The following is a 23,857-nucleotide window of genomic DNA, read 5'->3' on the forward strand; positions in this document are numbered from 1 at the left end:
ACATTTGACATTTGGGGGGATGGTTACTATGAAAATGTAAACACAAAATTGGAAAGAGACGAATATTCTCAAAATTCCAATATTCCTACTGGAAGAAGACAAAAATGCAGAATAATGCAATAAAAAGCCTGGATAGAGTTAAAACTTTGCAAAAAAGTCTTACATGGTGATGCCAAAAGGGCGCCTACCAGGGGCTCTGGCAGCCTTGCCATCAATTCTATGAGAAAGGCTCTAACTGATCTCCTGTCTCTTGGTTCAGGGTGTGGAAGGAAGGAATGACATGTGACAAGTCCCCAAGAGCCTTACTAGGCATTGAAGGAAAGTGAAAGCAACTAGAGTTGTGGCTTAGCATAGCACGTACTTGATAAAATATTTGAACGCTCGACTCAGAATCCAATAACTGTTCCTTATTGACACATGATGCTTCTTGGACAGGCAATATGGAAGGGCGGCTAAGTGCAATGTCTCTAGAGGCAGAATGCCTGCTTGGGGATCTCTGGTTCACCTTTTTACTGACGGGTGGACACTGGGCAGATCACTTAATGTCTTCCTGCCTTCTTTCCTAGTCGTGAAATGGGCACTGTAACTGTTACCATGCCAAAGATCACAGTGACAATTAAATGAGTGAAACACATAAAGACAGTAGAACTGTGCCTGAAATATGGTAGGAGCTCCATAAGTACCGACTGTTGTCACTTTAAACAAGAATAATAAAATATTTTCCACTCAGAGTAGGAGTTCCAGCACCCCTCACGGACAATTCTAATACTCTTGGGAACTATCAAATGATAAGACAAACAATAAGGAGATGTGGCACTTCCAAAAATTATAATTTGGTGTCGTAGTATTTTTATCACTTAAATTTTTAAAACTGAGTAGACTTTCACTTGTCATACATGGGCAAAGGATAGTTATTGCCACAGATTGTTGGCAAAGTAGACTGTCAATCCTCCAAGTGTTTTATGTCATATAAGGCCTAATTTCAAATGAGCTTTAAAAGTTTTGTATATTTTGTCTTACAGCTGTCCATAAATTTTCTAATTTAATTTCTCACATAAGATCAATTGGCAGGATAATTAGGTAATCAACAGCATATAAATAATATTAAATATCAATTCTCTCTTAACCATAGTAAGGAATTTAGAACATCATTATATTTTCTCAAGTCTAAGAAACATCAATTTTAAGTGTGCCTTCTGTCTCATAGAAATTTACGGAGAAATTAATGGAAATTTGTTTCATTTCCCATCTGATTCTTTTATCCTGGTTTCTGATAATTAACCCTTTCCCCATAAGTAACTTTTTTAATGGGAGCCAGTGAAATGTGTCAAATAGTAGAAGGCAGACTTCCTTTTTGTTGCCCTAGAGTAAGAATGAAGATCAAGGAGAGAGACAGTTTTTTACAAATTAATAGATTTGACTTAACATTAGAATCATTCTATAATAAAGAGTGGCTCAAAAACAGAGAAGGCCAGGGGTGCCTGGATGGCTCAGTCAGTTAAGCATCTGGCTCTCGGATTTGGCTCAGGTCATATCTCAGTTTTGTGGATTCGAGCCCCGCATCGGGCTCTGTGGATTCTGTCTCCCTCTCTCTCTGTCTACCCTTCCCCCTTTTACTGTCTCTCTCAAAATAAATAACCTTAAAAAAAACTTTATTTTTTTTAAATACAATTTATTGTCAAATTGGTTTCCATACAACACTCAGTGCTCATCCCAACAAGTGCCCTCCTCCCTGCCCATTACCCACTTTCCCCTCTCCCCCACCCCCATCTACCCTTGATTTGTTCTCAGTCCTTAAGAGTCTCTTATGATTTGCCTCCCTCCCTCTCTGTAACTCCCCCCCCTTTCCTTCCCCCATGGTCTTCTTTAAAGTTTCTCAAGATCCACATATGAGTGAAAACATATGATATCTGTCCTTCTCTGACTGACTTATTTCACTTCGCATAATACCCTCCAGTTCCATCACGTTGCTGCAAATGGCCAGCTTTCATTCTTTCTCATTGCCAGGTAGTATTCCATTATGTATATAAACCACATCTTCTTTACCCATTCATCAGTTGATGGACATTTGGGCTCTTTCCATAATTTGGGTATTGTTGAAAGTGCTGCTATAAACATTGGGGTACAAGTGCCCCTATACATCAGCACTCCTGTATCCTTTGGGTAGATCCCTAGCAGTGTTATTGCTGGGTCATAGGGTAGTTCTATTTTTAATTTTTTTGAGGAATCTCCATACTGTTTTCCACAGTGGCTGCCCCAGTTTGCACTCCTACCAACAGTGCAAGAGGGTTCCCATTTCTCCATATCCTCACCAGCATCTATAGTCTCCTGATTTGTTCCTTTTAGCCACTCTGACCAGCATGAGGCAATATCTCAAAAAAAAAAAAAACTTTAAAAAAACAGAGAAGGCCATCTTTAAGATGGTGAGTGCATCCCACAGAAATTATTCAGAAAGACTCCAGGATGTGCTTCTCTTAAGGATGTGTTAGGAATCAGTCTAGTGGATGTCTAATACCTCTTACAAACTCATTATTAAATTATTAAAGGTTAATAAACACGTGGGGAAAAACGTTCACTCTCACAAATAATCAAAACATTCAATTTAAACCAATGATGAGATCTCACGGCAACAGGTTTAAGATAATGACCACACGCAGTGTTGGTTCACAGGCGGCAGTTACTCTACACCGTCTACACTGCTCCTGGAGGAACCCACATGTCTCAGAACAGCCATTTAGCAAGAGGACCCAAAGGCCTTTGCAACTTTGGTCTCAGCAACTTCATTTCAAAGAATTTATTCTAATGATGAATTCAGTTGGGTATTCTAACACGTATGCATCAAAGCGTTTGAAGAAATGTTTCCCTGGTTAAAGTTTGTTAACAATCTAAGTGTTCAAAAAAAAAAAAAAAAAAGAAAATCGTTACAAAACTAGATAATAAGTTCCTAGGGAGTCATGGCGAATGTTGATGTCTGTGGACGCTCCTATTAATTCATACAGAAATGTAATCACTGTGGATTTTTTTTTTATTATTTAAAACAACTTTTTAAAAATGTTTATTCCTATTTGAGAGACAGCATGAGCAGGGGAGGGGCAGAGACGGCAGAGAGACAGAATCCAAAGCAGGCTCCAGACTCCGAGCTGTCAGCACAGAGCCTGATGTGGGGCTCGAACTCATAAGCCATGAGATCATGACCTGAGCCGAAGTTCGATGCTCAACCAACTGACCCACCCCAGCGCCCCTTCACTGTGGATTTTTTGAATGATAAAGCAGGTTATAAGCTAGGTATGCTAGTCTCCAGTTTCATAAAATGTGCCTTTGTTTATTTGTTTACATGCCTGGAGCTAGAAATGCCTAAGTGCCAGCAACAGTTTTGTTACAGGTAATTTTTTATCTTTTTCCTTGGTGCTTATTTGTACATCCAAAATTTCTCCTAAAGGACATGCATTATTTTTGTAATAAAGAAATACTCTAAAGTTATATTGTCTGAATTCTTCATTTTGTCTATAACTTTTCTAGGTAAGAATATTCTGTGTGGGTCCAGAAACCAAACATGCGTTAATTAAGAAAAAATGCATGTCTGCTGTGGTTTTTGTTCCCTATTTTATCCTTTCATTTCTTTCTTTCTTTCTTTCTTTTCTGAATCTAAGGAAGGAAAAATTCCATTTCTCTGCATTAACTGTTAACATTAGGAATTTCTATTAGTCTCTTAAATTCTATATTCATCTTTATCTCCCCAGGACTTAAATTGAAAATGACATTTTACCACCTACCTACTTCTCACACATAATATTATACAATACCTTAAGTGTTATGGAAACCTGTTATTTATGCATAAACCAGAAGATAATACATGCCAAGATTTTTCTCCTGGAGACAGGATCTTAGGAGTTAAGATGAGAATGTAGTTTAAAGCATCTGATTTTTCCCTTTATTTTTCCTGCTTCTCCCATTTTCTATTGGCTTTTCCTTTTTGCATCTCCATTTTTCTTACCGTTTCCCCTCCATCTGAACATACCCCCACCTGCCTACGGACTCACCGGATGTGCTCTTTCTCTCCTTAGTTCTCGTAAATTCTCTCACCTGTTTTTAAAAAAATAGTTTTGCATATGGATAAGAACTGGCATGACTCCCTCCTTGCATTTACTAATCTTTTGAGGAATAAGGCATGTTCTTCAGAATAATATTCCCTTAAGGAGAATACACCCTGCAATCTCTTTAGTATTGGATGGAGGCCACAGAGGACATTTTCCAGTTGCTAATTACATCGCACTTGTATGTTTTCCATGGAGGATCCCTGGTTGTGCTCTTGGGAGAAGTGAAGGACACCTGCCAATTCTGAGGATATGTTTTTAGCCCTTTTCTTTCAATTAGTTCAAGAGCTCCAAAGTGACTTTATTCTATACTATCTCCTTACAATAAAGTCTTAAACTTGTTTGAATCAAGTCATCTGACTTAGAGCAGAAATTTTAAAAATCACGGGTATTTTTTACATACTGTCATTTGAAACGATGAAGTAGAATGGAGGTAGCTCTGCTTTTTACGGCTGACAACTTCTAAGGAAAACTTGAATCAAGGAAAAAAGAAGAATTGAGTGTGTCAATAGGAATAGAAAATTCGAATATTAGCTGAAATACTCTTGAAAAAGAATGTGTTCTAACAGTTGCCTTCACTCTGCTAGGAGTGTGACAGGAAGAGAAACAATGATCTGTCTGTGTTACCCTGGGGTAACTTTATTTCCTTATCTGTAAAATTGTGTTGGGTGGCTGGGTGAGGGCATTTTTATCGTGTCTAAAATCTTTCTATTCCCAGCATTCTATTATTGTACAGGATTGGTCATGCTATATTTCTAAATTGAAAAGATCCTTCTGCCTGAAAGTAAAATGCCACTTGACATTTCAGCAAACCATAATTCAAGGAAATGGAAGAACAAATACCAAAGTGTAATTTAGTGTAACAGGATGTTTAAGGGGATTTTTTTTCCCCCTTCTCTCTCCCTGTCCGCCGAGGTCCAAAAAGTCTGAAAGCAAAATAATTAATTAGTTAAGGGGCAAAAAGTATTCTCATCTTCCAGAGTGAGGTGATAGATTCCTGGGGCAGAACAAGGAGATAGCTCTGAAACCAACCTGCTGACACCCAGGCCAGCCACCATTCTAGGATATAAATAGACTAAAGATGCCGTAAAGAGAGGAGCATTGTAGGTATGCACTGAGTCCAGCTCCCCTGGGGCAGGAGGGAAGCTTCCCCTTCAGTTCTAGTTTCGCCTCCCATGGATCAGTCAAAAAGTCTAGTGTATGCCCTCTGGGGTAACCATTAGAGAGACAGAATGGATCAGTGGCTCATTAATACCTGCAAAAGTCTACAGGCAAAAAGCTGCGGCTGAAGCAACCCATGTGAACAAGGAAAGAAGGGCAGCCAGGGAGCCGTGGGTGTGGCAACAAGGTGTGAGCTTCCTATGGGCCAAGCTCAAGTTGACTCGGGAGAAGTGGGGCAAGTGGGGAGGCCTGCCATTGTGAGAGACTGTAACAGAAAAACACTGGATATGTATTACCGAAAGTAACCCCAGTTAGTGGGGCTAGGCCATAAGAGATTGGCCAAAGAACGCGCTGATTTGGACATAGGCAATGCAGAGGTACCTGAGAATAGTCGTTAAAGAACCTCCCACCCAAACTCTTTAATGCACACTACGTACTTTACTAATCATAAAGTATCAATATTGGTGCATAAGTTGTAACAGATAAACCGCACTAATGTGGGATGGGAGTAGAGAATGTACTCTCTATACTTTCTGTGCAGTTTTTCTATAAACCCCCCAAAGGTAATATGCACATGGTAAAAATTTTGCTTTCATCTGTATCAAAGAAAATACAATGAATAAAATCAGCCTTTCAAAAACAATAGTTTTTGAGTCTGAAAGATGGAATTATGAGGGCATGGGTTAGCAACAGTGTAGGAGACAAAAGAAATCAGTAAAACTCCCTGGCATTGGAGAGTAAGAGGAATGTGTAAGAATGGGATCTAGCAGAGTGGGGTGAAGAGAAGAAAAGGCTGAACAAATGAAGAAAAGGCAAGAGTTAAAAGGAGAGTCATACCTAAGACATACATTTTGAGATAGATACGTACATACATACACACATACGGTGTATCGTTTTTGGGGAAAAGGGCTAATTTCCACAATTAGATTGATGATGGAGCAGAAACAGAAGACTAGAAGATCCTGAATAGAAATGGAGACAAGAAATCAAACCAGCTATAATCCTGAAAATATAAATTCTCCCCCCACCACACACATCCTTGAAGCAGTCATTGGCTATTCCATGTAGAACAGAAGGAAGTTTGGGTCAATCTTACTTAGGTCTTATCTAGACTCCAGTTGGCATCCAGGTGACACTTAAAATTACTTACTTGTATGTGGAGCCATCTTTGTTTTTCTTATCAAGTAGAGAACGTTCTGGTAGGTCTAAACATGATTCCTCCTTAGAAAGTAAAGGAATTTCTCTTATGCTTTCTTCTTGACTCTCACTTTTCATTACATTAGTATCCCTTTTAGGAAGGGAAAAACTGTTTTCAATTTGCCAGTGCTTTTCCTGAAAAAACAGACCATTATTTTATTTTTATGACATTTATTTTTCTTGAACGTTTATGTGCTACACTTATTAACTGAATTCCTGGGTACACACACACAAAAAATTAATGAAGCGTGGTTCTTCAAAGTCATTATAGTTTTATAAGGGAGATGAGGCATATATATGTAACTTTATTTTTTAAATTTATTTATTTAAATTCAAGCTAGTTAACATACAAGGTAGTATTGGTTTCAGGAGTAGAACCCAGTGATTCATCTCCTGCATATAATACCCAGTGCTCATCCCAACAAGTGCCCTCCTTAATGCCCATCCCCCATTTAGCCCATCCCCCCACCCAACACCCCTCCAGCAACCCTCAGTTTGTTCTCTGTTTTAAGTCTCTTATGGTTTGCCTTCCTCTCTGTTTTTATCTTATTTTTCCTTCCCTTCTCCTATGTTCATGTTTTATTTCTTAAATTCCACATATGAGTGAAATCATATGATATTTGTTACACGTAACCTTAATAAATGTAGACAGGACTAAGTGTTGTGAGAAACAAACATTCTCTGAAAAGATAATGAACTACAAAAAAACTGGCATTCCCACTTTAAATTCTTGAATAGCAAGATGTATGCTTACCAAAAAGAAAAACAAAACTTTTACCAAAAAATTACCAGTTAATTTTTCATACAACTGCTTTCTTTGCATCTTCCTAAAAATATCTCAAAAACCAATCAAATTATTGAGCATTTCCTTCCAGAAAATATGTTACATGCTAGTTTTCACAAAATTTGGCTATAAGTCTTAATACGTTTCCACCTAGCAGAAGCTCTCATTGACATTCTATTTCATATTTGAAAAACAGAATCAATTTCCTTGTCTTATGTCAATTCCTATTATATACACCGGAATGCATGATATGTGTGATATGAGGGAATTAGGCATCCCCAGGATATCTGTGTGGCCTATAAACTGATAACTTGTCAGCAGATATTGTATAGTAAAATGGCTACAGGGGCCGGGAAGATAATGCCAATGAATGAGTCAAGCCTCATATAAGGTGATAAGTAGCAAATGAAGTTCAGCCCCAGTGTTCATCATCAATGGGAAAAGTGGGGACGACAGTGAATTAGAGAGAACCCATTTTATAGTTACTCCCAGGGACTGACATGTTCTTTTTCAAGAGAAGCAAGAAATCTGGATCTGGTATGAAATCTTTAATGTTTAAATATGAGCAACCAAGTTGGGCATCCAGGGGCCTCAGATGGTTAAGCATCCGACTCTTCATTGCAGCTCAGGTCATGATCTCACAAGTTTATGAAATCGAGCCCCATGCTTGGGATTCTGTCCACTCTCTCTCTCTGCCCCTCCCCCATTCATGTACATTCCCTCTCTCTCTCAAAATAAATAAACTTAAAAAAATGAGCAACTAAGTCAAATTTTACACACTGGGTGAATAGTCACAACCAAACTCACTGGCCCCCACAGGACCAGGAGGAGAGGTGCCAATGAGCACATTCTGCCCAATACCACTGCCGTTAGTGTGCAAAGAGGGGCACCAAAGGCATGCATGTGACCCCTAATTTCTTTCGATAATACAATCATCTGACAGTCACCTGGGACAAGTGTATCTCCACAAAAACATCATCCCCACCCTATTTTCCAGTGCTAGAAATAGACATACCACACCTTTACTTTCCAAAATCTAACTTGAAAACCAACCACAGATCCATAGGTACGTTATAAAAGTTATTTACACTTCTGAAAATAATAACTTCATCCATGATATATATTCAATCACCTGGCACTAAATTTTAAATATTTTAATCAGACTGCATGTGACTGGAAAATTAAGTCTTAATGTGGGAAATTAAAGTACATTGTTGTTTTTGTTCCTATTTTTAGAACTGCTAGGCCAGAATTAATTCAACTGAAACACAAATGTAACATTCAAATGTGAGGCAAAAGTCATGACACTGTACACATCAAGTTTGTTTAGCAAAAACTGTTCTAATCATAGTATGTTGACTAATTGGGTCTCTTCTCCTTCTTATCTATGCATTACCATCTGCCTTCCATATCCTTCTGTTCTTTCTCCAAAAGAGTGACTCTTCTTACACACCATGAGAAGGACATTCAAAACTGCTATTTTCCGGTATCAACTAATTTATTGTCTTCCCTTCCCCCCTCCTCTCTTTTCTTCTCACCCTACCCTTTCCCCTTGGGACTAGCGGCACCTATATTCAAGACAGCTTGACCAAAGTGAGCTCTCAAGGGAAAACAAAACAAAATAAAACACAAAAACAACAATGATAAAAAAAAAAAAAAAAAAAAACCTCAAGCAGAAGAGACCAGGAAATCCAGCTGTCCCCAAGTCTGCCAGCCTTTACTTTCTAGGACTATCCCAGCTCTGGTGGCTCTTTTTCCTGTCTTGAACATAAGGAAAATACCGAACTATTTTTACACGGGCTTTTTGAGGCTAAAATCCTTCAAAACACAAAGACTTTATAAAACAGCTAAGGACAAAAATCAAAGGCATAAAAATGAACAATTTTACTAGCACATGCTTCTTCACCAAAATAAAATTTAGCCACATATTCTGTTTGGTGGGCACAATATGGCACCCACAGCTAGAATGGGCCTATTTCTTGCTTCAGCCTCATCTAAAGAACTACACTCCAGGTATCAGCCACTTGATGAGGCTTTGTTTCTTTACCTGTTGTTCTAACCTCTACCTCATCTCTCCGGAGCCCATGAGGCATGGCATACAGCAATTCAGCACTGCATTAACTTCCTCACTTACAGAAGCATCTTTCCAACTCATTTTGTGCTCAGAATGCCAGCTGTGCTCCTCTGTCTCACTTACCACACACCTACACACATACCCATTTGAGTTCCCACTCAGATGCTCTTTTTCCTGACTGGGGAAAGTCTAGCACTTGCCTTGGGTACAGGGCAGAAGACACTATACAGCTCTTGAGTGTTACCTTGGGGCTCCCATATTACCCAGCCAAATATAGGCCCACCATCCCAGATTATTTTCTGATTTACCATCACCCTTTGTGTCCCATAGGGTTGGATAAAATTCTTTTGGGACAGGTTGACATCATCAAACTGATTCAAAAACAGAGCAACAACATATTTTGTCTTCCAGCATGAAGATAGTTGCTGTGTTCTCATGGCATGAGTGGCAATGGGGGCTGCAGGATAGAACCCAGGCAGCGAGCCAGACAGAAATAAAGGTTTCAGCCTGACCTCACGTCACCATGCTTCAATAGTACCGGTTGAAACAGGTCTGGGGCGCCTGGGCGGCTCAGTCGGTTGAGCGTCCGACTTCAGCTCAGGTCACTATCTCACGGTCTGTGAGTCCAAGCCCCACGTTGGGCTCTGTGCTGACAGCTCAGAGCCTGGAGCCTGCTTCGGAGTCCGTGTGTGTCTCTCTCTCTCTCTCTGCCCCTCCCCCACTCATGCTCGCGCTCTCTCTCTCTCTCTCTCTCTCTCTCTCTCTCTGTCAAAAATAAACATTTAAAAAAATAAAAAAAAAAAGAAACAGGTCTGTAATTTTGTACCCCAAATCACAAAGAAAACAGGAACAGAGTTCCCATGAAAATAAATGGAAAAGATAAAAGAAATGTGAGACAATTAATATTTCCTTTCTACCATCCCCCCAACTTCCATTTCTCTTAATAGGCAGGTATACATGAGAGCTTAGTTTCATAGGAGGAAGAGGTTAAAACCATGAGCTCTGAAATGAGCCAGCTTGAGTTAAAAGCCAAACTCTACTACTTATTAGCCTCTGTGGGCTCAGGAGATTTATTGAAACTCTGTACCTGTTTTCCCATTTGTAAAATGGGAATCATGAGAGCTCCTCCCTCATTGGATGAGCAATTATAATTACATGAGATAATTCATGGGAGACCTAGAACAAGACCTCACTCACATAGGAAAAACTCAGCAAATGTTCGCTATTGTTATTTTGACAGGAGTAAATCAGACATAGAATAGGAAGGTTTGTTTTTTTCTAAAAGTTTCCATATTTCATTATTACCTTGATTATTAATTGACATTGTCTTCTATCTGTTTAAGAACAACATGGTAATTTTTTCTACATTGTATTTTTACTAAGCATTGAAATGGAAGAACTTCATTTATTTTAGAGGAGAAACTTTTCTCAGCAATCCTGGAACATTTTGAGCTGTATACAGCCACCATCTTTCCATGTCTCCAGAGTCTTCCACTTGATGGAACTGTCATGGTTACTGGTAAACAGGACAAGAGACGCCTGGAGCTACAGCTCTAGAAATGAAAGTCAGTTCTTTCATGGCTAATGAATATTAACAGCCGATGAGATTCAAATAGAAATCAGCCCAAGTTCATACTACATGTCACGTAAATACTAGAATAACAAAGAAGCAATATTTCTACCTGACCAAAGATCCAGACAGGAGCACCGAAGACGTCAGTCACACAAATGCTGCAGTCTGCAGAGGAGGAGATAATCAGTAGGCGGCCGCCCGGCTTACACATCTCTAAGGAACTTATCCGGGCTTCATGAGGTCGGAATGATCTTATCAGAGTTGGGGCCTGTGTGATTTTGCTCTTACTGGAATTAAGACAGTACTCCTGAATAAAAAGAAATGCCAGCATTCTAAAAAGTCCAAATATTAAATTCTTCCAGTGACATAACACTTTTTCTTAAAACATCTGATACGGAAATGAAAAAAAAGGACATTTGGGAATAATAATCTATTCTCCAAATGCAAAAGAATAGTTCATGATAACAGAGTTCAGAAAAATGGTATTAAGTTTCAAAAAAAAAAAGTTTCTAACCGATTTGCCTAACTCGAGACGTTTAAAGAAAGGAAGAAGGGGAGGGGAAGAGTCACAAGAAGAAAAAGTGAACAGGGAAGTCAGTTATTTGATAGAGATGAACTTTATCATGTGTATATAGATGTGTATTGTACAATTGTACAATTTTATGCGATTGTACGATTTTACAATGTTATTAGAAAATTGAGCAGTTTATCAGTGACAGAAAAATCCCAAACCAATTCAAGAGGACAATAATGTTGGATGAAGGGCCAGTACTCTTTCTAAATGAGGTTTACAATCTCATTTCAAATAAGGTACATCCTAATTATTTATGCTCAAACAATGCTGCAGTACCTAACTGACAATACCGCGTTTCTGAATTCGGTGACTGACTTGACTACATATTAGCAGAAGATTTTCAATATTGAGAAAAATCTAGTTTTCTCCAAACATCATGGAAGAAATTTCTCTGCTTAAAGCATGTAAATGTTTCCATTAAAATACTCAGGCTGATCATGTCTTCCCTTACCCAGGACACAGACAAAACCGAACTCATAGTTGTCTGCCGTCAAAGGCAATCGAAAATAATAAACATGAGAATTCTTTCAATTTACCTCTATATTCCAGATTTTCAACTGTCCATCCAGATCTCCTGTGGCAAGGTATTGGTTTGCCTTATCAGTAGACATAATAATGGATCCAACTCCACCATGAGCCAAAAATTCAGCCAGAAGTTGCTTCTTAAATGTGTCCCAGAACCTGACATAGCCAGAACCTCCACATGAGACCAGGTTAGCTCCTCCTAACATATAAGAGAACACCTAATTAGGAAAATGTGACAACAAACACCAGAGAAAAAATATCTTCAGTGGCTCACCCTGTGGGAAGCATAAGGATGTTGGAGAGGTAGGCAGCCCTGATACCAATTTCCAGCACTTTCACTCTCTCAAATATAAAATGGACATAATCCTATGGTACCCTTACTGGTTTGGGTGGAGTATTAAATGAGATAGGAAAGGCAAGATGATCCATTACATTGAGTTCCTTTTCCTCCATTCATTATTTCGATAAAACTGGGTTTTTAAAGCTAGATAGACTTCATTTGTTACTCCAAATAAATTTACAAAGACGTTATAATACTCCAGTTACATAAACTCATCTTTCTTAATAACCCAGTGGACACATACACCAAACAAGGAAAATTCCTCCTGCACAGAGCTGGATGCATATATTTAGTTAGAGCAGCATAGTTATTAATTACTCTATGTGGCATCATGCTTAGGATTCTATTTATGAGCTTGTTTTTCATTTTTCATCAAGAATTCATTAGAACCCCTTATGGAATACTCTTTTGGTTCATAGGCCTAGAACTAACCTTTTCATTTTCTATTTTCATATGCCTTGTAGAAGCACTCTCCCTAAATTATTCTTCTGTGGCAAAGTTCCTATTATTATTTGATAAATCTGTAGATGACTTTCAATTTACTTCACAAATGTACTGCCGATTAACACTCATATCTGTTTAAGGTAGAAATAATGGCATGTAGCCGCTTCAGTGGAAACAATTTGGGAATACTGATAACATTAAGAAGAATTAGTGTTGAGGAAATGAGACCAATTTCAGGATAATAGTTCATTTTGTGACTATAAGTGAGTTCTAGAAAATAGAGAGTGTTAGAATCTAACCATTTCAAAGTCTATCCTGAATACTCCGCCAGGTTTCTAAAATTCTATAAGGATATACCTTTATTGATTTTTTAATGGTGCAAATTTTTATATGCAAATCATGCATATTTTCTAGTTGCAAACTGAATATGGGAAAATAAATATGGGAAAACACAGCTCAGATATGTTCATTTTTTCAAACATATAATACCTATATGTCTAGATACCTAACATTATTAAATGTATTTGCCTAATATTAAGAAAAAAGATAAATTTTAGATAAAAGGTAAAAAGGATGCATTATTCTCAAAAGCAGATTTTTATTTGGGGAAGATGCAGGCTGTGTCAACACTATGCTAACATAGCCACTGAAAACAAGGTGGAAATTAAGCAAATGGTTATTTCATTTACATAATATCAAAAAATTACAGTAAGTGATATGATGGCAACAGTCTTAGCATACAGCTCAGCAACAGCTCTATCCTAAGTACTCTGGAATCTATCCTAAAAATCAGGACTCTGACTTATTCTGGAAAGTAGGCCTAACTGGTAATGATACCCAAAGCATTACCAAAAGAAAAAAAAAAATTAAGAAAAAAGTAAGCAGCTCTCTTGACCTAGGATCAGCAGTTATTTCAAATTCTGCTATTGCCCTAATCTCCAAGATTCCTACTATTTTCTCCTAGCCCATTTTGATACTAGGTGCCAGCAAAGTCTCAGACTCTATCCTTCTGGCACATGTAGACCTGAGCCTTGGCTCATGTATTTGAAGCATATTTCTTGCTGTACCCTCTACCCTACCAGACTTCTTTAAGCCATGGCTAGAACAGTAATTCTGATTGTCACCCATATCTAATTGTTTGCAAGAGTTTTCCCACTCTGCTCCTGACCTATACAGCACTGTATAAATCAAACGTCGGGTGTAGTCTGGTTCCTGCTCCTGGATCCTTCCTCCAGAACCCTGACCTTGTTTGCTGTGGCCTGTGACCTCCCATGACCCAGCACTGATTATTAGCTACACAAAGTCAAGCTCTACAGGACCTAGATAGGAATAAACTGTTTTCATTGCTCCCTTTTCCAATGGTTTACAAATATATCCAAGTACGATCAAATTCGAAATATATATTTTACCTGTCTCTGCAGTGTTTTTTCTTGCTTCAAGGATGCAAAGCCTCACAACAGCATTATTGTATGTGGTGTTTGTCTCAAAGGAGCAGGGTCCCAGGGTAGCCTGGTTTGCACTGGGGCAGGCAGAGTGGCTCCTCCCAGCACTGAGAAGCTTCTGAGGCTCTGTATCTGTGATGGATACAAAGCTAGGTGTCTTCATGAGGAGAATCTGCTCTTCAAACAGATGCTTATGCAAAACAAGAGGCCCGCCTCCCTCACGGTCTCTGGTGAGTCTATCAAGTCTCACAAAAGGCTTCCAGTCAACATCCTTTGAACCTTCCGCTATGCACTTCTTCAACACCAACTTGAAAGGCTCATTTGATTCCATTCTGTTTTGCATATTACATACACACTTAACGTGTTTTCCCTTGATATGAATTAATAGGGACTTCGTTTCGTTGTCACTGTTAACATCTTAGAAATCCTGATGGGTTCCAGACAAATGTGATTCTAATATCATAGCATTTTCAGCTTATCAATCATTAATATTAATCTTGCGAATAATGTAATGAACATGAGCTATAATGACTATTTAAATATATTTAAATGAGGGGCGCCTGGGTGGCTCAGTCGGTTAAGCGGCCGACTTTGGCTCAGGTCACGATCTCACAGTCTGTGAGTTCAAGCCCCGCGTCGGGCTCTGTGCTGACAGCTCAGAGCCTGGAGCCCGTTTCAGATTCTGTGTCTGCCTCTCTCTCTGCCCCTCCCCTGTTCATGCTCTGTCTCTCTCTGTCTCAGAAACAAATAAACGTTAAAAAAAAAAATTAAAAAAAAATATTTAAATGATCATTCTTAGCAGTATTGTTTGCTAGGGAATTAACCTGGAGAGGGCATTCCCAGTGGTCCTTTAATTATCACGTGACATCATCTCCAGGCCACACTAAGAACTGGGAATATTCAGAATCTATGAACAGTGTGTGCATAGTTATGAAAAATCTATACAGGAATATCTTCAAAATTTCAAAGCAAGACATCCATCGCAATGCCTCTTCTGTCTTTTAGAAGTCTGATATTACCCATTTTTCTTATCTATCTCTCTGTGGTTTTCACTGTAGCCACAATTAGGTTTGCCGTAACAGCAAGACGTCATTCTCCTGCAGGCAGAGGAAAAAGCAGAACTGCACCCTCTCCGTGGAGGATTCAAATGAACACTAGTGCTTAGGTCTTGGCACATAAAACAGGCCAGAGCCTTGTGGCTGCAGGTAAGTAAGCCCTAAATCTCCTAAGGGCTTATTCTTAACAAATTACTCCCTCAGTTTTCACACACAAAAAGCTTTATCTGATGACCTGTCCTTTCCTACGGTCCAATTCAGCTCTGTGAGTTTATCCAATTGAGACAATAGAACCTCACCGGGCTGTGAGGAATGACATATTCATTACCTAAATAAATAAGTCTAAGGAAAAATCTTCAGTATCTAAGGAAACTGAAATAAAATGTGAAAGGCAATTGTCAAGACATTTTGCTTAGGTATAAAATATTCATGTGCTCTGCTAAACTCCCATAAAATACAATATACTTCCGTCTCATGCTCCTCACAGGTTTCTAAAGCAAGAAATAATTTAAGATTTCCAGGTGGCATAATATTTAATACAAGCTCTAGACTGAGCCTGAGCAGCCTATCAAGTGAACACGAGTTCCTATTTTCCTACTGAGGGGTACCAAGTTTCACTCAAAGGCAATTTGGTGAGGTTTATTGGCAAAAACTAAACTAGATGGAAATGAGAGGCCTGCTCCCTGCTGTCAGTAATTCAGAAAAGCTGATGTGGCATAAAGGCAAGAAACAGCACGCCATGGAGAATTTGCTAAGCCAAGGAAATCTCAAGGTTCTTTTTAGTCACTTTGACAAGACAACGGTATCACTAATCCCTTGTGCTTATAGCCAATCATCTATAATTTAGGAGCAAGCTGTATCAGGTACATGCATAAACAGCTAAGCCTACTGTGGTTTGATTCAGCCACCTTATTTTAGTTTCAAACTTGCACTCACCCCATTTTGATTTTAGCAGCCTCTGGTAATCAGGGTGAAGGACGTAGTGAGCGTTTTCTGTGTTGTTGTTCCACAGAATAATTTCTCCATCATAACTTCCTGTATGAGCCAGGATGGCGAATGTAAATTGTCAGAAAGTTGGAAAATATGAGCAACCGCAATGAGAAGTCATTATCATTAGTACCTTATGCAGAGTCTGGCACATAGTAGGTACTCTGTATTTTTGGAAACACGAGTGAATAACTGGTACTTTGATTAAACTTTAGAACTTACCCTCCTCATAGCACACCTGTGTATTCACTGTGATAGAAATTACCACATATCTTTTTATTTTATAGTAATCAGTCATTCAGAATAAGGGCTTTGTAATTAAACAACTTGAGTTTGATTCCCCGTTCTACCACCTACTGGCTGTGCAAATGTGGGCAAGTTATTTAACTCTACCTAATGCCACAATTTCTTCACCTATCAAACTGGATTAAAAATTGTATTTATTTCATAGGGTTGTTGTGAAAAACAGAAAGTACTTAGAATAGTGCCTAGCATATTATAAGTACAATTCCTAATAATCATTATGCTTTTTTTATTGAGTGAAGGAAGCAAATCAAATCATTCTAGGTTTCTGTTTCCTGCATCTATTCACCTTTTCTTGTGTGTGTGTGTGTGTGTGTGTGTGTGTGTGTGTGTACACGCTCACGTTTTCTTTTCCTTCCCTCCCTCCTATATTCTTTACTTACTAATGCTTTCTCCAATTCTAAAATTTTCCCTATAGAAAGTCCTTCCCTACTGCTCGTCGCAGACAATATAGAAAAGCCCAAATAGTGAGACTCAGTCTGACCAAACTTGTCCTGGGGAGAAGCAATACATGACCAGACTGCTGCTCTTAGTGGCTCAGTGAGGAGCGCTCCCTACTGAGCAGAGAGTCAACGTCAAGTGAAGAGGAGAACAGAAGAGCCAAGTTTGAGTGCAATGTACAAATGGTGTCTTTCTTGGGATTTGGAGAAAGAGAGTGATACATACTAAACTCTGTACTGTTCTGGAAGGGGTAACCTGTGTAACTCAAATATTGGCCAAGGATGATGGATTTGCATGGATTAGCTGTATGGGGGAATATCCATCTTCTCCTATGATTTTGAAAGGCTTATGTTGTAAGGTGCTTGACCAAACATTTTCACATAGGACTGAAGGGATGATAACGAATGGAGAAATCATCTACCCACCAATTACAAGGGCCTCTTATGACACTTTCGCAATACAAAGACGCAGCCTTATAGCTTATTTGTCTCCATCACATTTCAGTATGCCATTCTCCCTGCAGAGATGGACTTTCAGCTGCTATCAAGCAAATTCAACTGCAGAGCTGGCCCTACTGGAAAGTAATCAGGTAAGTCCTGAAGACAGTGGAAATATAAGTGTACACAGAGCTGTAAGCCTCATATTGTAACACGTCATAGACTTCCTGGCTTTTTTATTATAAGTTTTCATTCCTCTTAATTGATGACATTTTGGGTTCTATTAAAAAAAATTAGGTTGTCAAAATATGGACTCTATAATTTCATGGTGCAATCTATTTTTATAACTTGTTTTCTTTGGCCAGAAACGATACAATGATTTCTGATCCTCTTTCATTTGTCACATCAAATCATGCCCATGGAACCTTTTAAGAGCTTGCTTGGATTTGTAGACATTTTGTGAGGTCAGTATTTAACCAACATTACTTAGGCTACATTGTGTCAAAGGGCTAGTATGTTCCCATTATGAAATATCTGAGTGCCAGAGAAGTGTGATTCGTTCCCATCATCCCTAATGCTGCTTCTGGGAAAAGGATAATAAAAATAAAAGCTAACCATTTACTGATAAGCTTACTGTGTGTCACGCACTGTATTAAGCCCTTACACAGATTATCTTACTCAGTCTTCACTTTAAACCAAGATATTGATAGATTATTGTTAGCCAGAGAAGGCTAACAATTACAGTTTAAATAACGTGTTCGATAGGATGCATTGGTATGTGCTAGAACCAGGAACAAAAGCCAGGTAGCGATGTTCAAGAGCTGACAAGCGTAGCCACTAATATACTGCCCTAGAGATACAGACCAAGGGTAGCTGTAAGGGCAAAGGCCAATTCTTCAAGAAAGTTGTCCATTTTGGAGTTCTGAAAAGACTTTTTTAAAAGTGACTGAGCCAAAAGAAACCAAACTTTCAACCACCGATTGTCAAGTGAAAGTTCAATTAACCTGTAACAAGAGTTTGTGGAGGTAAAAATGCAGCACACAAGATATCATCACAGTGCTGTATTCCACCTTTCCATTTCTCAGGCTGGATGAAATATTGATTGAAGTTTTGTAGACGGAACACAGTAATAGCCCTAGTAAAAAGGAAGTAAAATTTAGCTGTGAAACCAAATGTGATACAGACATTGAGTAGCCAACATCCATTTGTCATCCATAATCCTGAACTTCCTATGCTAAACTTTTTTTTATTTCTCTTTGAATTCTCTGGTATATTATGAATACTTAATACTAGAAAGTTAATTACCTTTTCACAGTCATTAACATTAAACATGTATGCATTTATCAGATCAATTATCCACCACCAAGACTCTAAACAACATCTCCCCATATGGGTACCATGGAACCACAAAGACTTATTTGACAGTAACAATAAAAAATGACATGAGTCTGCGAAGAAATAGTATTTGGTAGTTTGAACAAAACAAGTAAGCTTTCTTTTCATTAGATATTCCAGAAGAGCTAACATGTTAACATTCCCTGTGGCATTTTCCAGACTAACCTGACCACAGAGTCCTTTTTCATATAGCATTTCGAAGAGCTATCATTTGTGAAACCCACTTAGAAAATGCCACTCCAAGGGAATAGGACTCTGGACAGGTACATTTTGAACAGAAATAATAGTTTTAAAAAAGCCAATATCTTGGGGCACTGCTGTGAATTTGACAGGCCAGGATGGGCAGAAAATGAAATGCCTGGTGCCTAGTAAAGAAGGGAGGAGCATGAAAATTAAATTGTGGAGGCATCAATGCCACCTTGTTTCCACTTGATGATTTAAGTTCTGGCTACCAGATTGTACTAAGTCTCTCTCCTTCTAGAGGCATACACATCTCAAATGAGCATTTACAAACACAGGCTTGGGGTCTCCACCCGCACTCTCTCTTCACCTACCCGAAATCCTGCTTCTATTCCTACCGCTCCAAAGGTCTCCCAATTGCTCTATCACAGCAGCTCCTCACTCTGAAGGATGTGGCTTTCTCCTCCTGAGAATCCTTTTCTTTCTAGTACATCCCACTTCTCTTCCTGACTTCCTGATCTTTCATTCCCTATTCTCTATCCCCCCTTCCATTCTTTCTCCCCTTCTTTTACTATGGATGCTCTTTACTGTCACTTCTCTGTTACTCTCTCTCTACCCAAGTGGGCTTGTGCAGGGAATCCACATACCGCTATAAGTTGCAATCTTGCTTCTCTACAAATGGCTCTAAAATTTATCTACATTCATAACTTTTCCCAGTGCTGAGAAGCTCCATTTGCCAGCTGACAATTTCATATAATTTCCCATCAGCAAAATATCAAGAAATCCAAATTTTTCATCTTCCCTCCACACCAGGTGTGGATCCTAAATTCCCTACTTTGGTTAACAGTTACCAGAACTCCAGCTTCCTGTGTGTTTCTCTTCCTTAGGCACATCAAATGCTTAGATTCCACCTCTGTGAGATGTCACCATATTCATTCCTTTTTATTTAAAAAAAAATTTTTTTAATGTTTATTTATTTTTGAGAGAGACAGAGACAGAATGCAAGGGGGTTAGGGGCACAGAGAGAGGGAGACACAGAACCCGAAGCAGGCTCCAAGCTCCGAGCTGTCAGCACAGAGCCCGACGCGGGGCTCGAACTCACGAGCTATGAGATAATGACCTGAGCCAAAGTGGGTCACTCAACCCACTGAACCACCCAGGTGCCCCTCATTCCTTTTTATTTTAAACAACCAATGACAGCTTCCTAGTTCAGTGGTCACAACTTCATCGTTGAATAATTGTAACAGGCACTTGACCAATTTCATTGCCTTTAGTCTACCCTTTCTGGATTAATCATTCCATTTGGGGACTTTTAATATATATTCATTTTACAGGCATTTCTGGTTTCCACCTGGAAGTCCATAGTCAGGTGCTGCAGGGGATAGAGCCATGAGCATAAAAATGACTAAAATGAAAAGTGAAATGTGGCAAATGCCAAGGAAGTACTGATCAATTGCTGTGGAAGTCCAGATATAGAAAGCACAGAAAGCTGAGTGAGGGGTCATATTTGAGCTGGACCATAACAGATGGCTGGTATTTGGAAGAGGAGGGCACTATACGCAGAGGGAACAGTCTGGTCAAATATAAGTCTAATGCCCCTTTAAAAAAAATTTACTAGTTTTCCATTCTCTACATGGCAAATTTTAAACGTGTGGGCCTACATTCAAAGCCCAATACTTTTTGGGTCTAATCTACAATTTTAGAATTAGTTCTCTCTATTCCTGTATCCTTGATATTCAAAGTCAAATGTGAATGTCCAGCTAAATATTTGACAGAGCTACTGGGAGCCATAGGATAAATATGGCTCACCTTCCTAAGTGTTAATTTTATGCAAAAGAGTTTGGGGGAAATATTTTTTTATTTTAAAATAAGGATAAATGAGCTTATGTAATAGAATGCAAAATTAATCTGGACTTAAAAAGTAGAGGGGTGTCTGGGTGGCTCCAGGGCACCCGGGTGGCTCAGTCCATTAAGCATCTGACTTCAGGTCAGGTCATGATCTCATCGTTCCTGGATTCGAGCCCCGCGTCGGGCTCTGTGCTGACAGCTCAGAGCCTGGAGCCTGTCTTCAGATTCTGTGTCTCCCTCTCTCTGTCCCTCCCCTGCTCATGCTCGCGCTCTCTCTCTCTCTCTCTCTCTCTCAAAAATAAATAAAACATTGAAAAAAAATTTTTAAGTAGAATACAAGGCTTCAAATAAATGTCATGATTACAGGAACTGTTTGAACTACTAGAGGTATTCAAAGGCTAAGCTTCTGAAGCACACTTTCTTATTTAAGAAAAAAATATGTTTATTTATTTTTGAGAGACAGAGAAAGAGCACGAGTCAGGGAGGGGCAGAGAGAGTGGGAGACACAGAATCCGAAGCAGGCTCTAGGCTCTGAGCTGTCAGCATAGGGTCCGGCGTGAGGCTCAAACCCACGAACCGTGAGATCATGACCTGACCTGAAGTCAGACGCTTAACTGACTGAGCCACCCAGGTGCCCCTGAAGCACACTTTCTTGTTCAACACAAATGATATCTTTACTGTTCTCTAAGCACCCTTCACATTTCTAGCTGCTTCGTTTTCATTCATGGTGTGCTCATCCATCCCTCTATGGATTTCCTTTCACATACAGTCCCACATCTATCCATCCATATACTCATTATCTAAGACTCATCTTGTTCTGGTAGACTTCCTTAATAACTAGAGTTGAAAGAAATATTTCCTTCTTCTCATCTCATCTTACACATCTTACACTGTTCACATTTTACTTATAACAGGTAATGAATATTATATAGCTATACTCCCCTGCTAGATTACAAATTCTCAGAAACAAGGAATCTTGTCTTACTCTACAAAACCACAATAGCAGGCATTGTGACCTACTCATATTGAGTGTTCAATAGATATTTGTCAAATAAATGAATGAAAAATTCTCTGTCCAAATGTCACTTCCTTAAGTCTTTTGTGACTACCCTCTCTAAACACTCTTCCATGAGGGTTAATATCCAAAATATATTTAAAAAAACTTATACAACTCAACACCAAAAAGGCAAATAATTCCAAGTTAAAATGGGCAGAGGATATGAATAGACTTTTGTCCCAAGAAGACATAAGGATGGCCAACAGACACCTGAAAAGGTCACTAATCATCAAGGAAATGCACATCAAAACCACAATGATATATCACCTCACACTTGTCAGAATGGCTAAAACCATGTAAAAGAACAGTGTTGCTGAGGATGTAGAGAAAAAGGACCCCCCCCCCCCCACCATGCACTGTTGGTAAGAATGTAAAATGGTATAGCCACTGTGGAGACAGTTCCTCAAAAACTTAAAAATGGAATTACCATATGATCCAATAATTCCACTCCTGGGTATTTACTCAATAAAATGAACACTAATTCAAAAAGATATATGCACCCTGATCTTTATTGCAGCATTATTTATAATAGCCAAAATATGGAAGCAATCCAAGTGTCCATCCATGAATAAATGGATAAAGAAGATCTGTATAAAAAATGTATATATATAAACATATAAAATGAAATATTGCTCAGCCATAAAAAAGAATGAAATCTTGTCATTTGCAACAACATGGATGGATCTGGAGGGTATAACGCTAGGTGAAATAAGCCATTCAGAGAAAGACAAATACCCTATGATTTCATTCCTATGTAGAAGTTAAGAAACAAAATAAATGAACAAGGAAAAAAAGACACAAACCCCAAAAAGCTATTAAATATAGAGAGAAAACTAGTGGTTTCCAAAGGAGAAACTGGTGGGGCAGATGGGTAAAATATGTACAGGGGATCAAGAGTATACTTACCATGATGAGTACAGAGTAATGCATACAATTGTCAAACCACTGTATTGTGCACCTGAAACTAATCTAATACTGCATGCTAAACATACTTGAGTAAATAAAAGAAAATTTGAAGTGGGTAGCACTACTTACTTGGAGTTTTCCAATCAGAATAAAACTTGATTTAAATTAAAAGATAAAATAAAAAAGACTCTCCGTTGAGTCTTTCATCCCTCACCCTACGTCATTTCTCTTTATCATCATGTGATATTGTGGTCTATATTTATTTGTCTGTTTACTTACTATCTCTGCTACCAGAAATAAGCTCTAGGGGAGCGGGGACTTTGTTTTTTTTCTTTCCTGCATCACCAGTGCTTAGACTAGTACCTAGCACATAATAGGCATTTAATAAATATTTGCAGAATTGATGTATGAATTATTCTTTCTTTAAAAAAATCAATAATTTTAATACTAATATTCTTTTAATAATATTACTATGAGGCTTAGCAAGGTAAGATATTATAAATAAGGTACTCTGCAGTTCTGAAATTGCCGTGAATCTCATAAGAGCTTTACATGCATATATTTTTAATTTTTTCTTTACCTATTGATAAGTTTGGTTGAAGAGATTACTTTTTGGGAATGGAGAGAGCAGAATGGGAGCAAGAGGGAAGAAGTCAATCCTATATCTCTTCTATTACCTCTCAGTCAAAAGTCAATGTCAAATGTCTTTTTGCCAAGATACCCATATTAACTACATATATTTAGGTTGTACGACCCAAAGGCACAAAATGCTTTTCCCAAGATGGTGTAAAAACTATCCCTTCTGGTATTTGACCTTGTGTGTCAAAATGTTGAGAAACTAATTAGCTGCCACCTTTCCCTTAAAACCTAACCTGAATCTTTCCATTGAAGTGACAGTTATCCTTAAAATACCTTAAGAATCCACACTGCATTTCTTACTTTGTCCATTTCAAAGATAGCTTTTTTTTTAAGTTTGTACTTTTGCCAGGAGTTAAATTGAAGTGCAGAATGAGCCAATTTTAAGGCATTTGAGGAGTCTG

At 38.6% G+C, this 23,857-nt stretch overlaps 1 protein-coding gene across 2 annotated transcripts in view; it reads right to left on the bottom strand.

Annotated features, from left to right (window-relative positions):
• The window catches only part of WDR49 (WD repeat domain 49), a 153,736-nt gene that overhangs the window by 26,692 nt on the left and 103,187 nt on the right, over positions 1 to 23,857 (bottom strand). For both annotated transcript variants that reach the window (XM_025913596.2, XM_086674666.1), the window contains exons 10-15: positions 18,436 to 18,566; positions 16,200 to 16,298; positions 14,176 to 14,340; positions 11,994 to 12,181; positions 10,993 to 11,190; positions 6,406 to 6,587 (exon numbers count right to left, since the gene is read on the bottom strand). In XM_025913596.2, the coding sequence (XP_025769381.2) occupies positions 6,406 to 6,587; positions 10,993 to 11,190; positions 11,994 to 12,181; positions 14,176 to 14,340; positions 16,200 to 16,298; positions 18,436 to 18,566 (963 nt within the window). The remainder of the gene's footprint in view (positions 1 to 6,405; positions 6,588 to 10,992; positions 11,191 to 11,993; positions 12,182 to 14,175; positions 14,341 to 16,199; positions 16,299 to 18,435; positions 18,567 to 23,857) is intronic.

The sequence above is a fragment of the Puma concolor genome, chromosome C2 (genome assembly GCF_028749965.1).
Source record: "Puma concolor isolate L17-30 chromosome C2, mPumCon1.1.hap2, whole genome shotgun sequence".
In the NCBI taxonomy this organism is placed as follows: domain Eukaryota; kingdom Metazoa; phylum Chordata; class Mammalia; order Carnivora; family Felidae; genus Puma; species Puma concolor.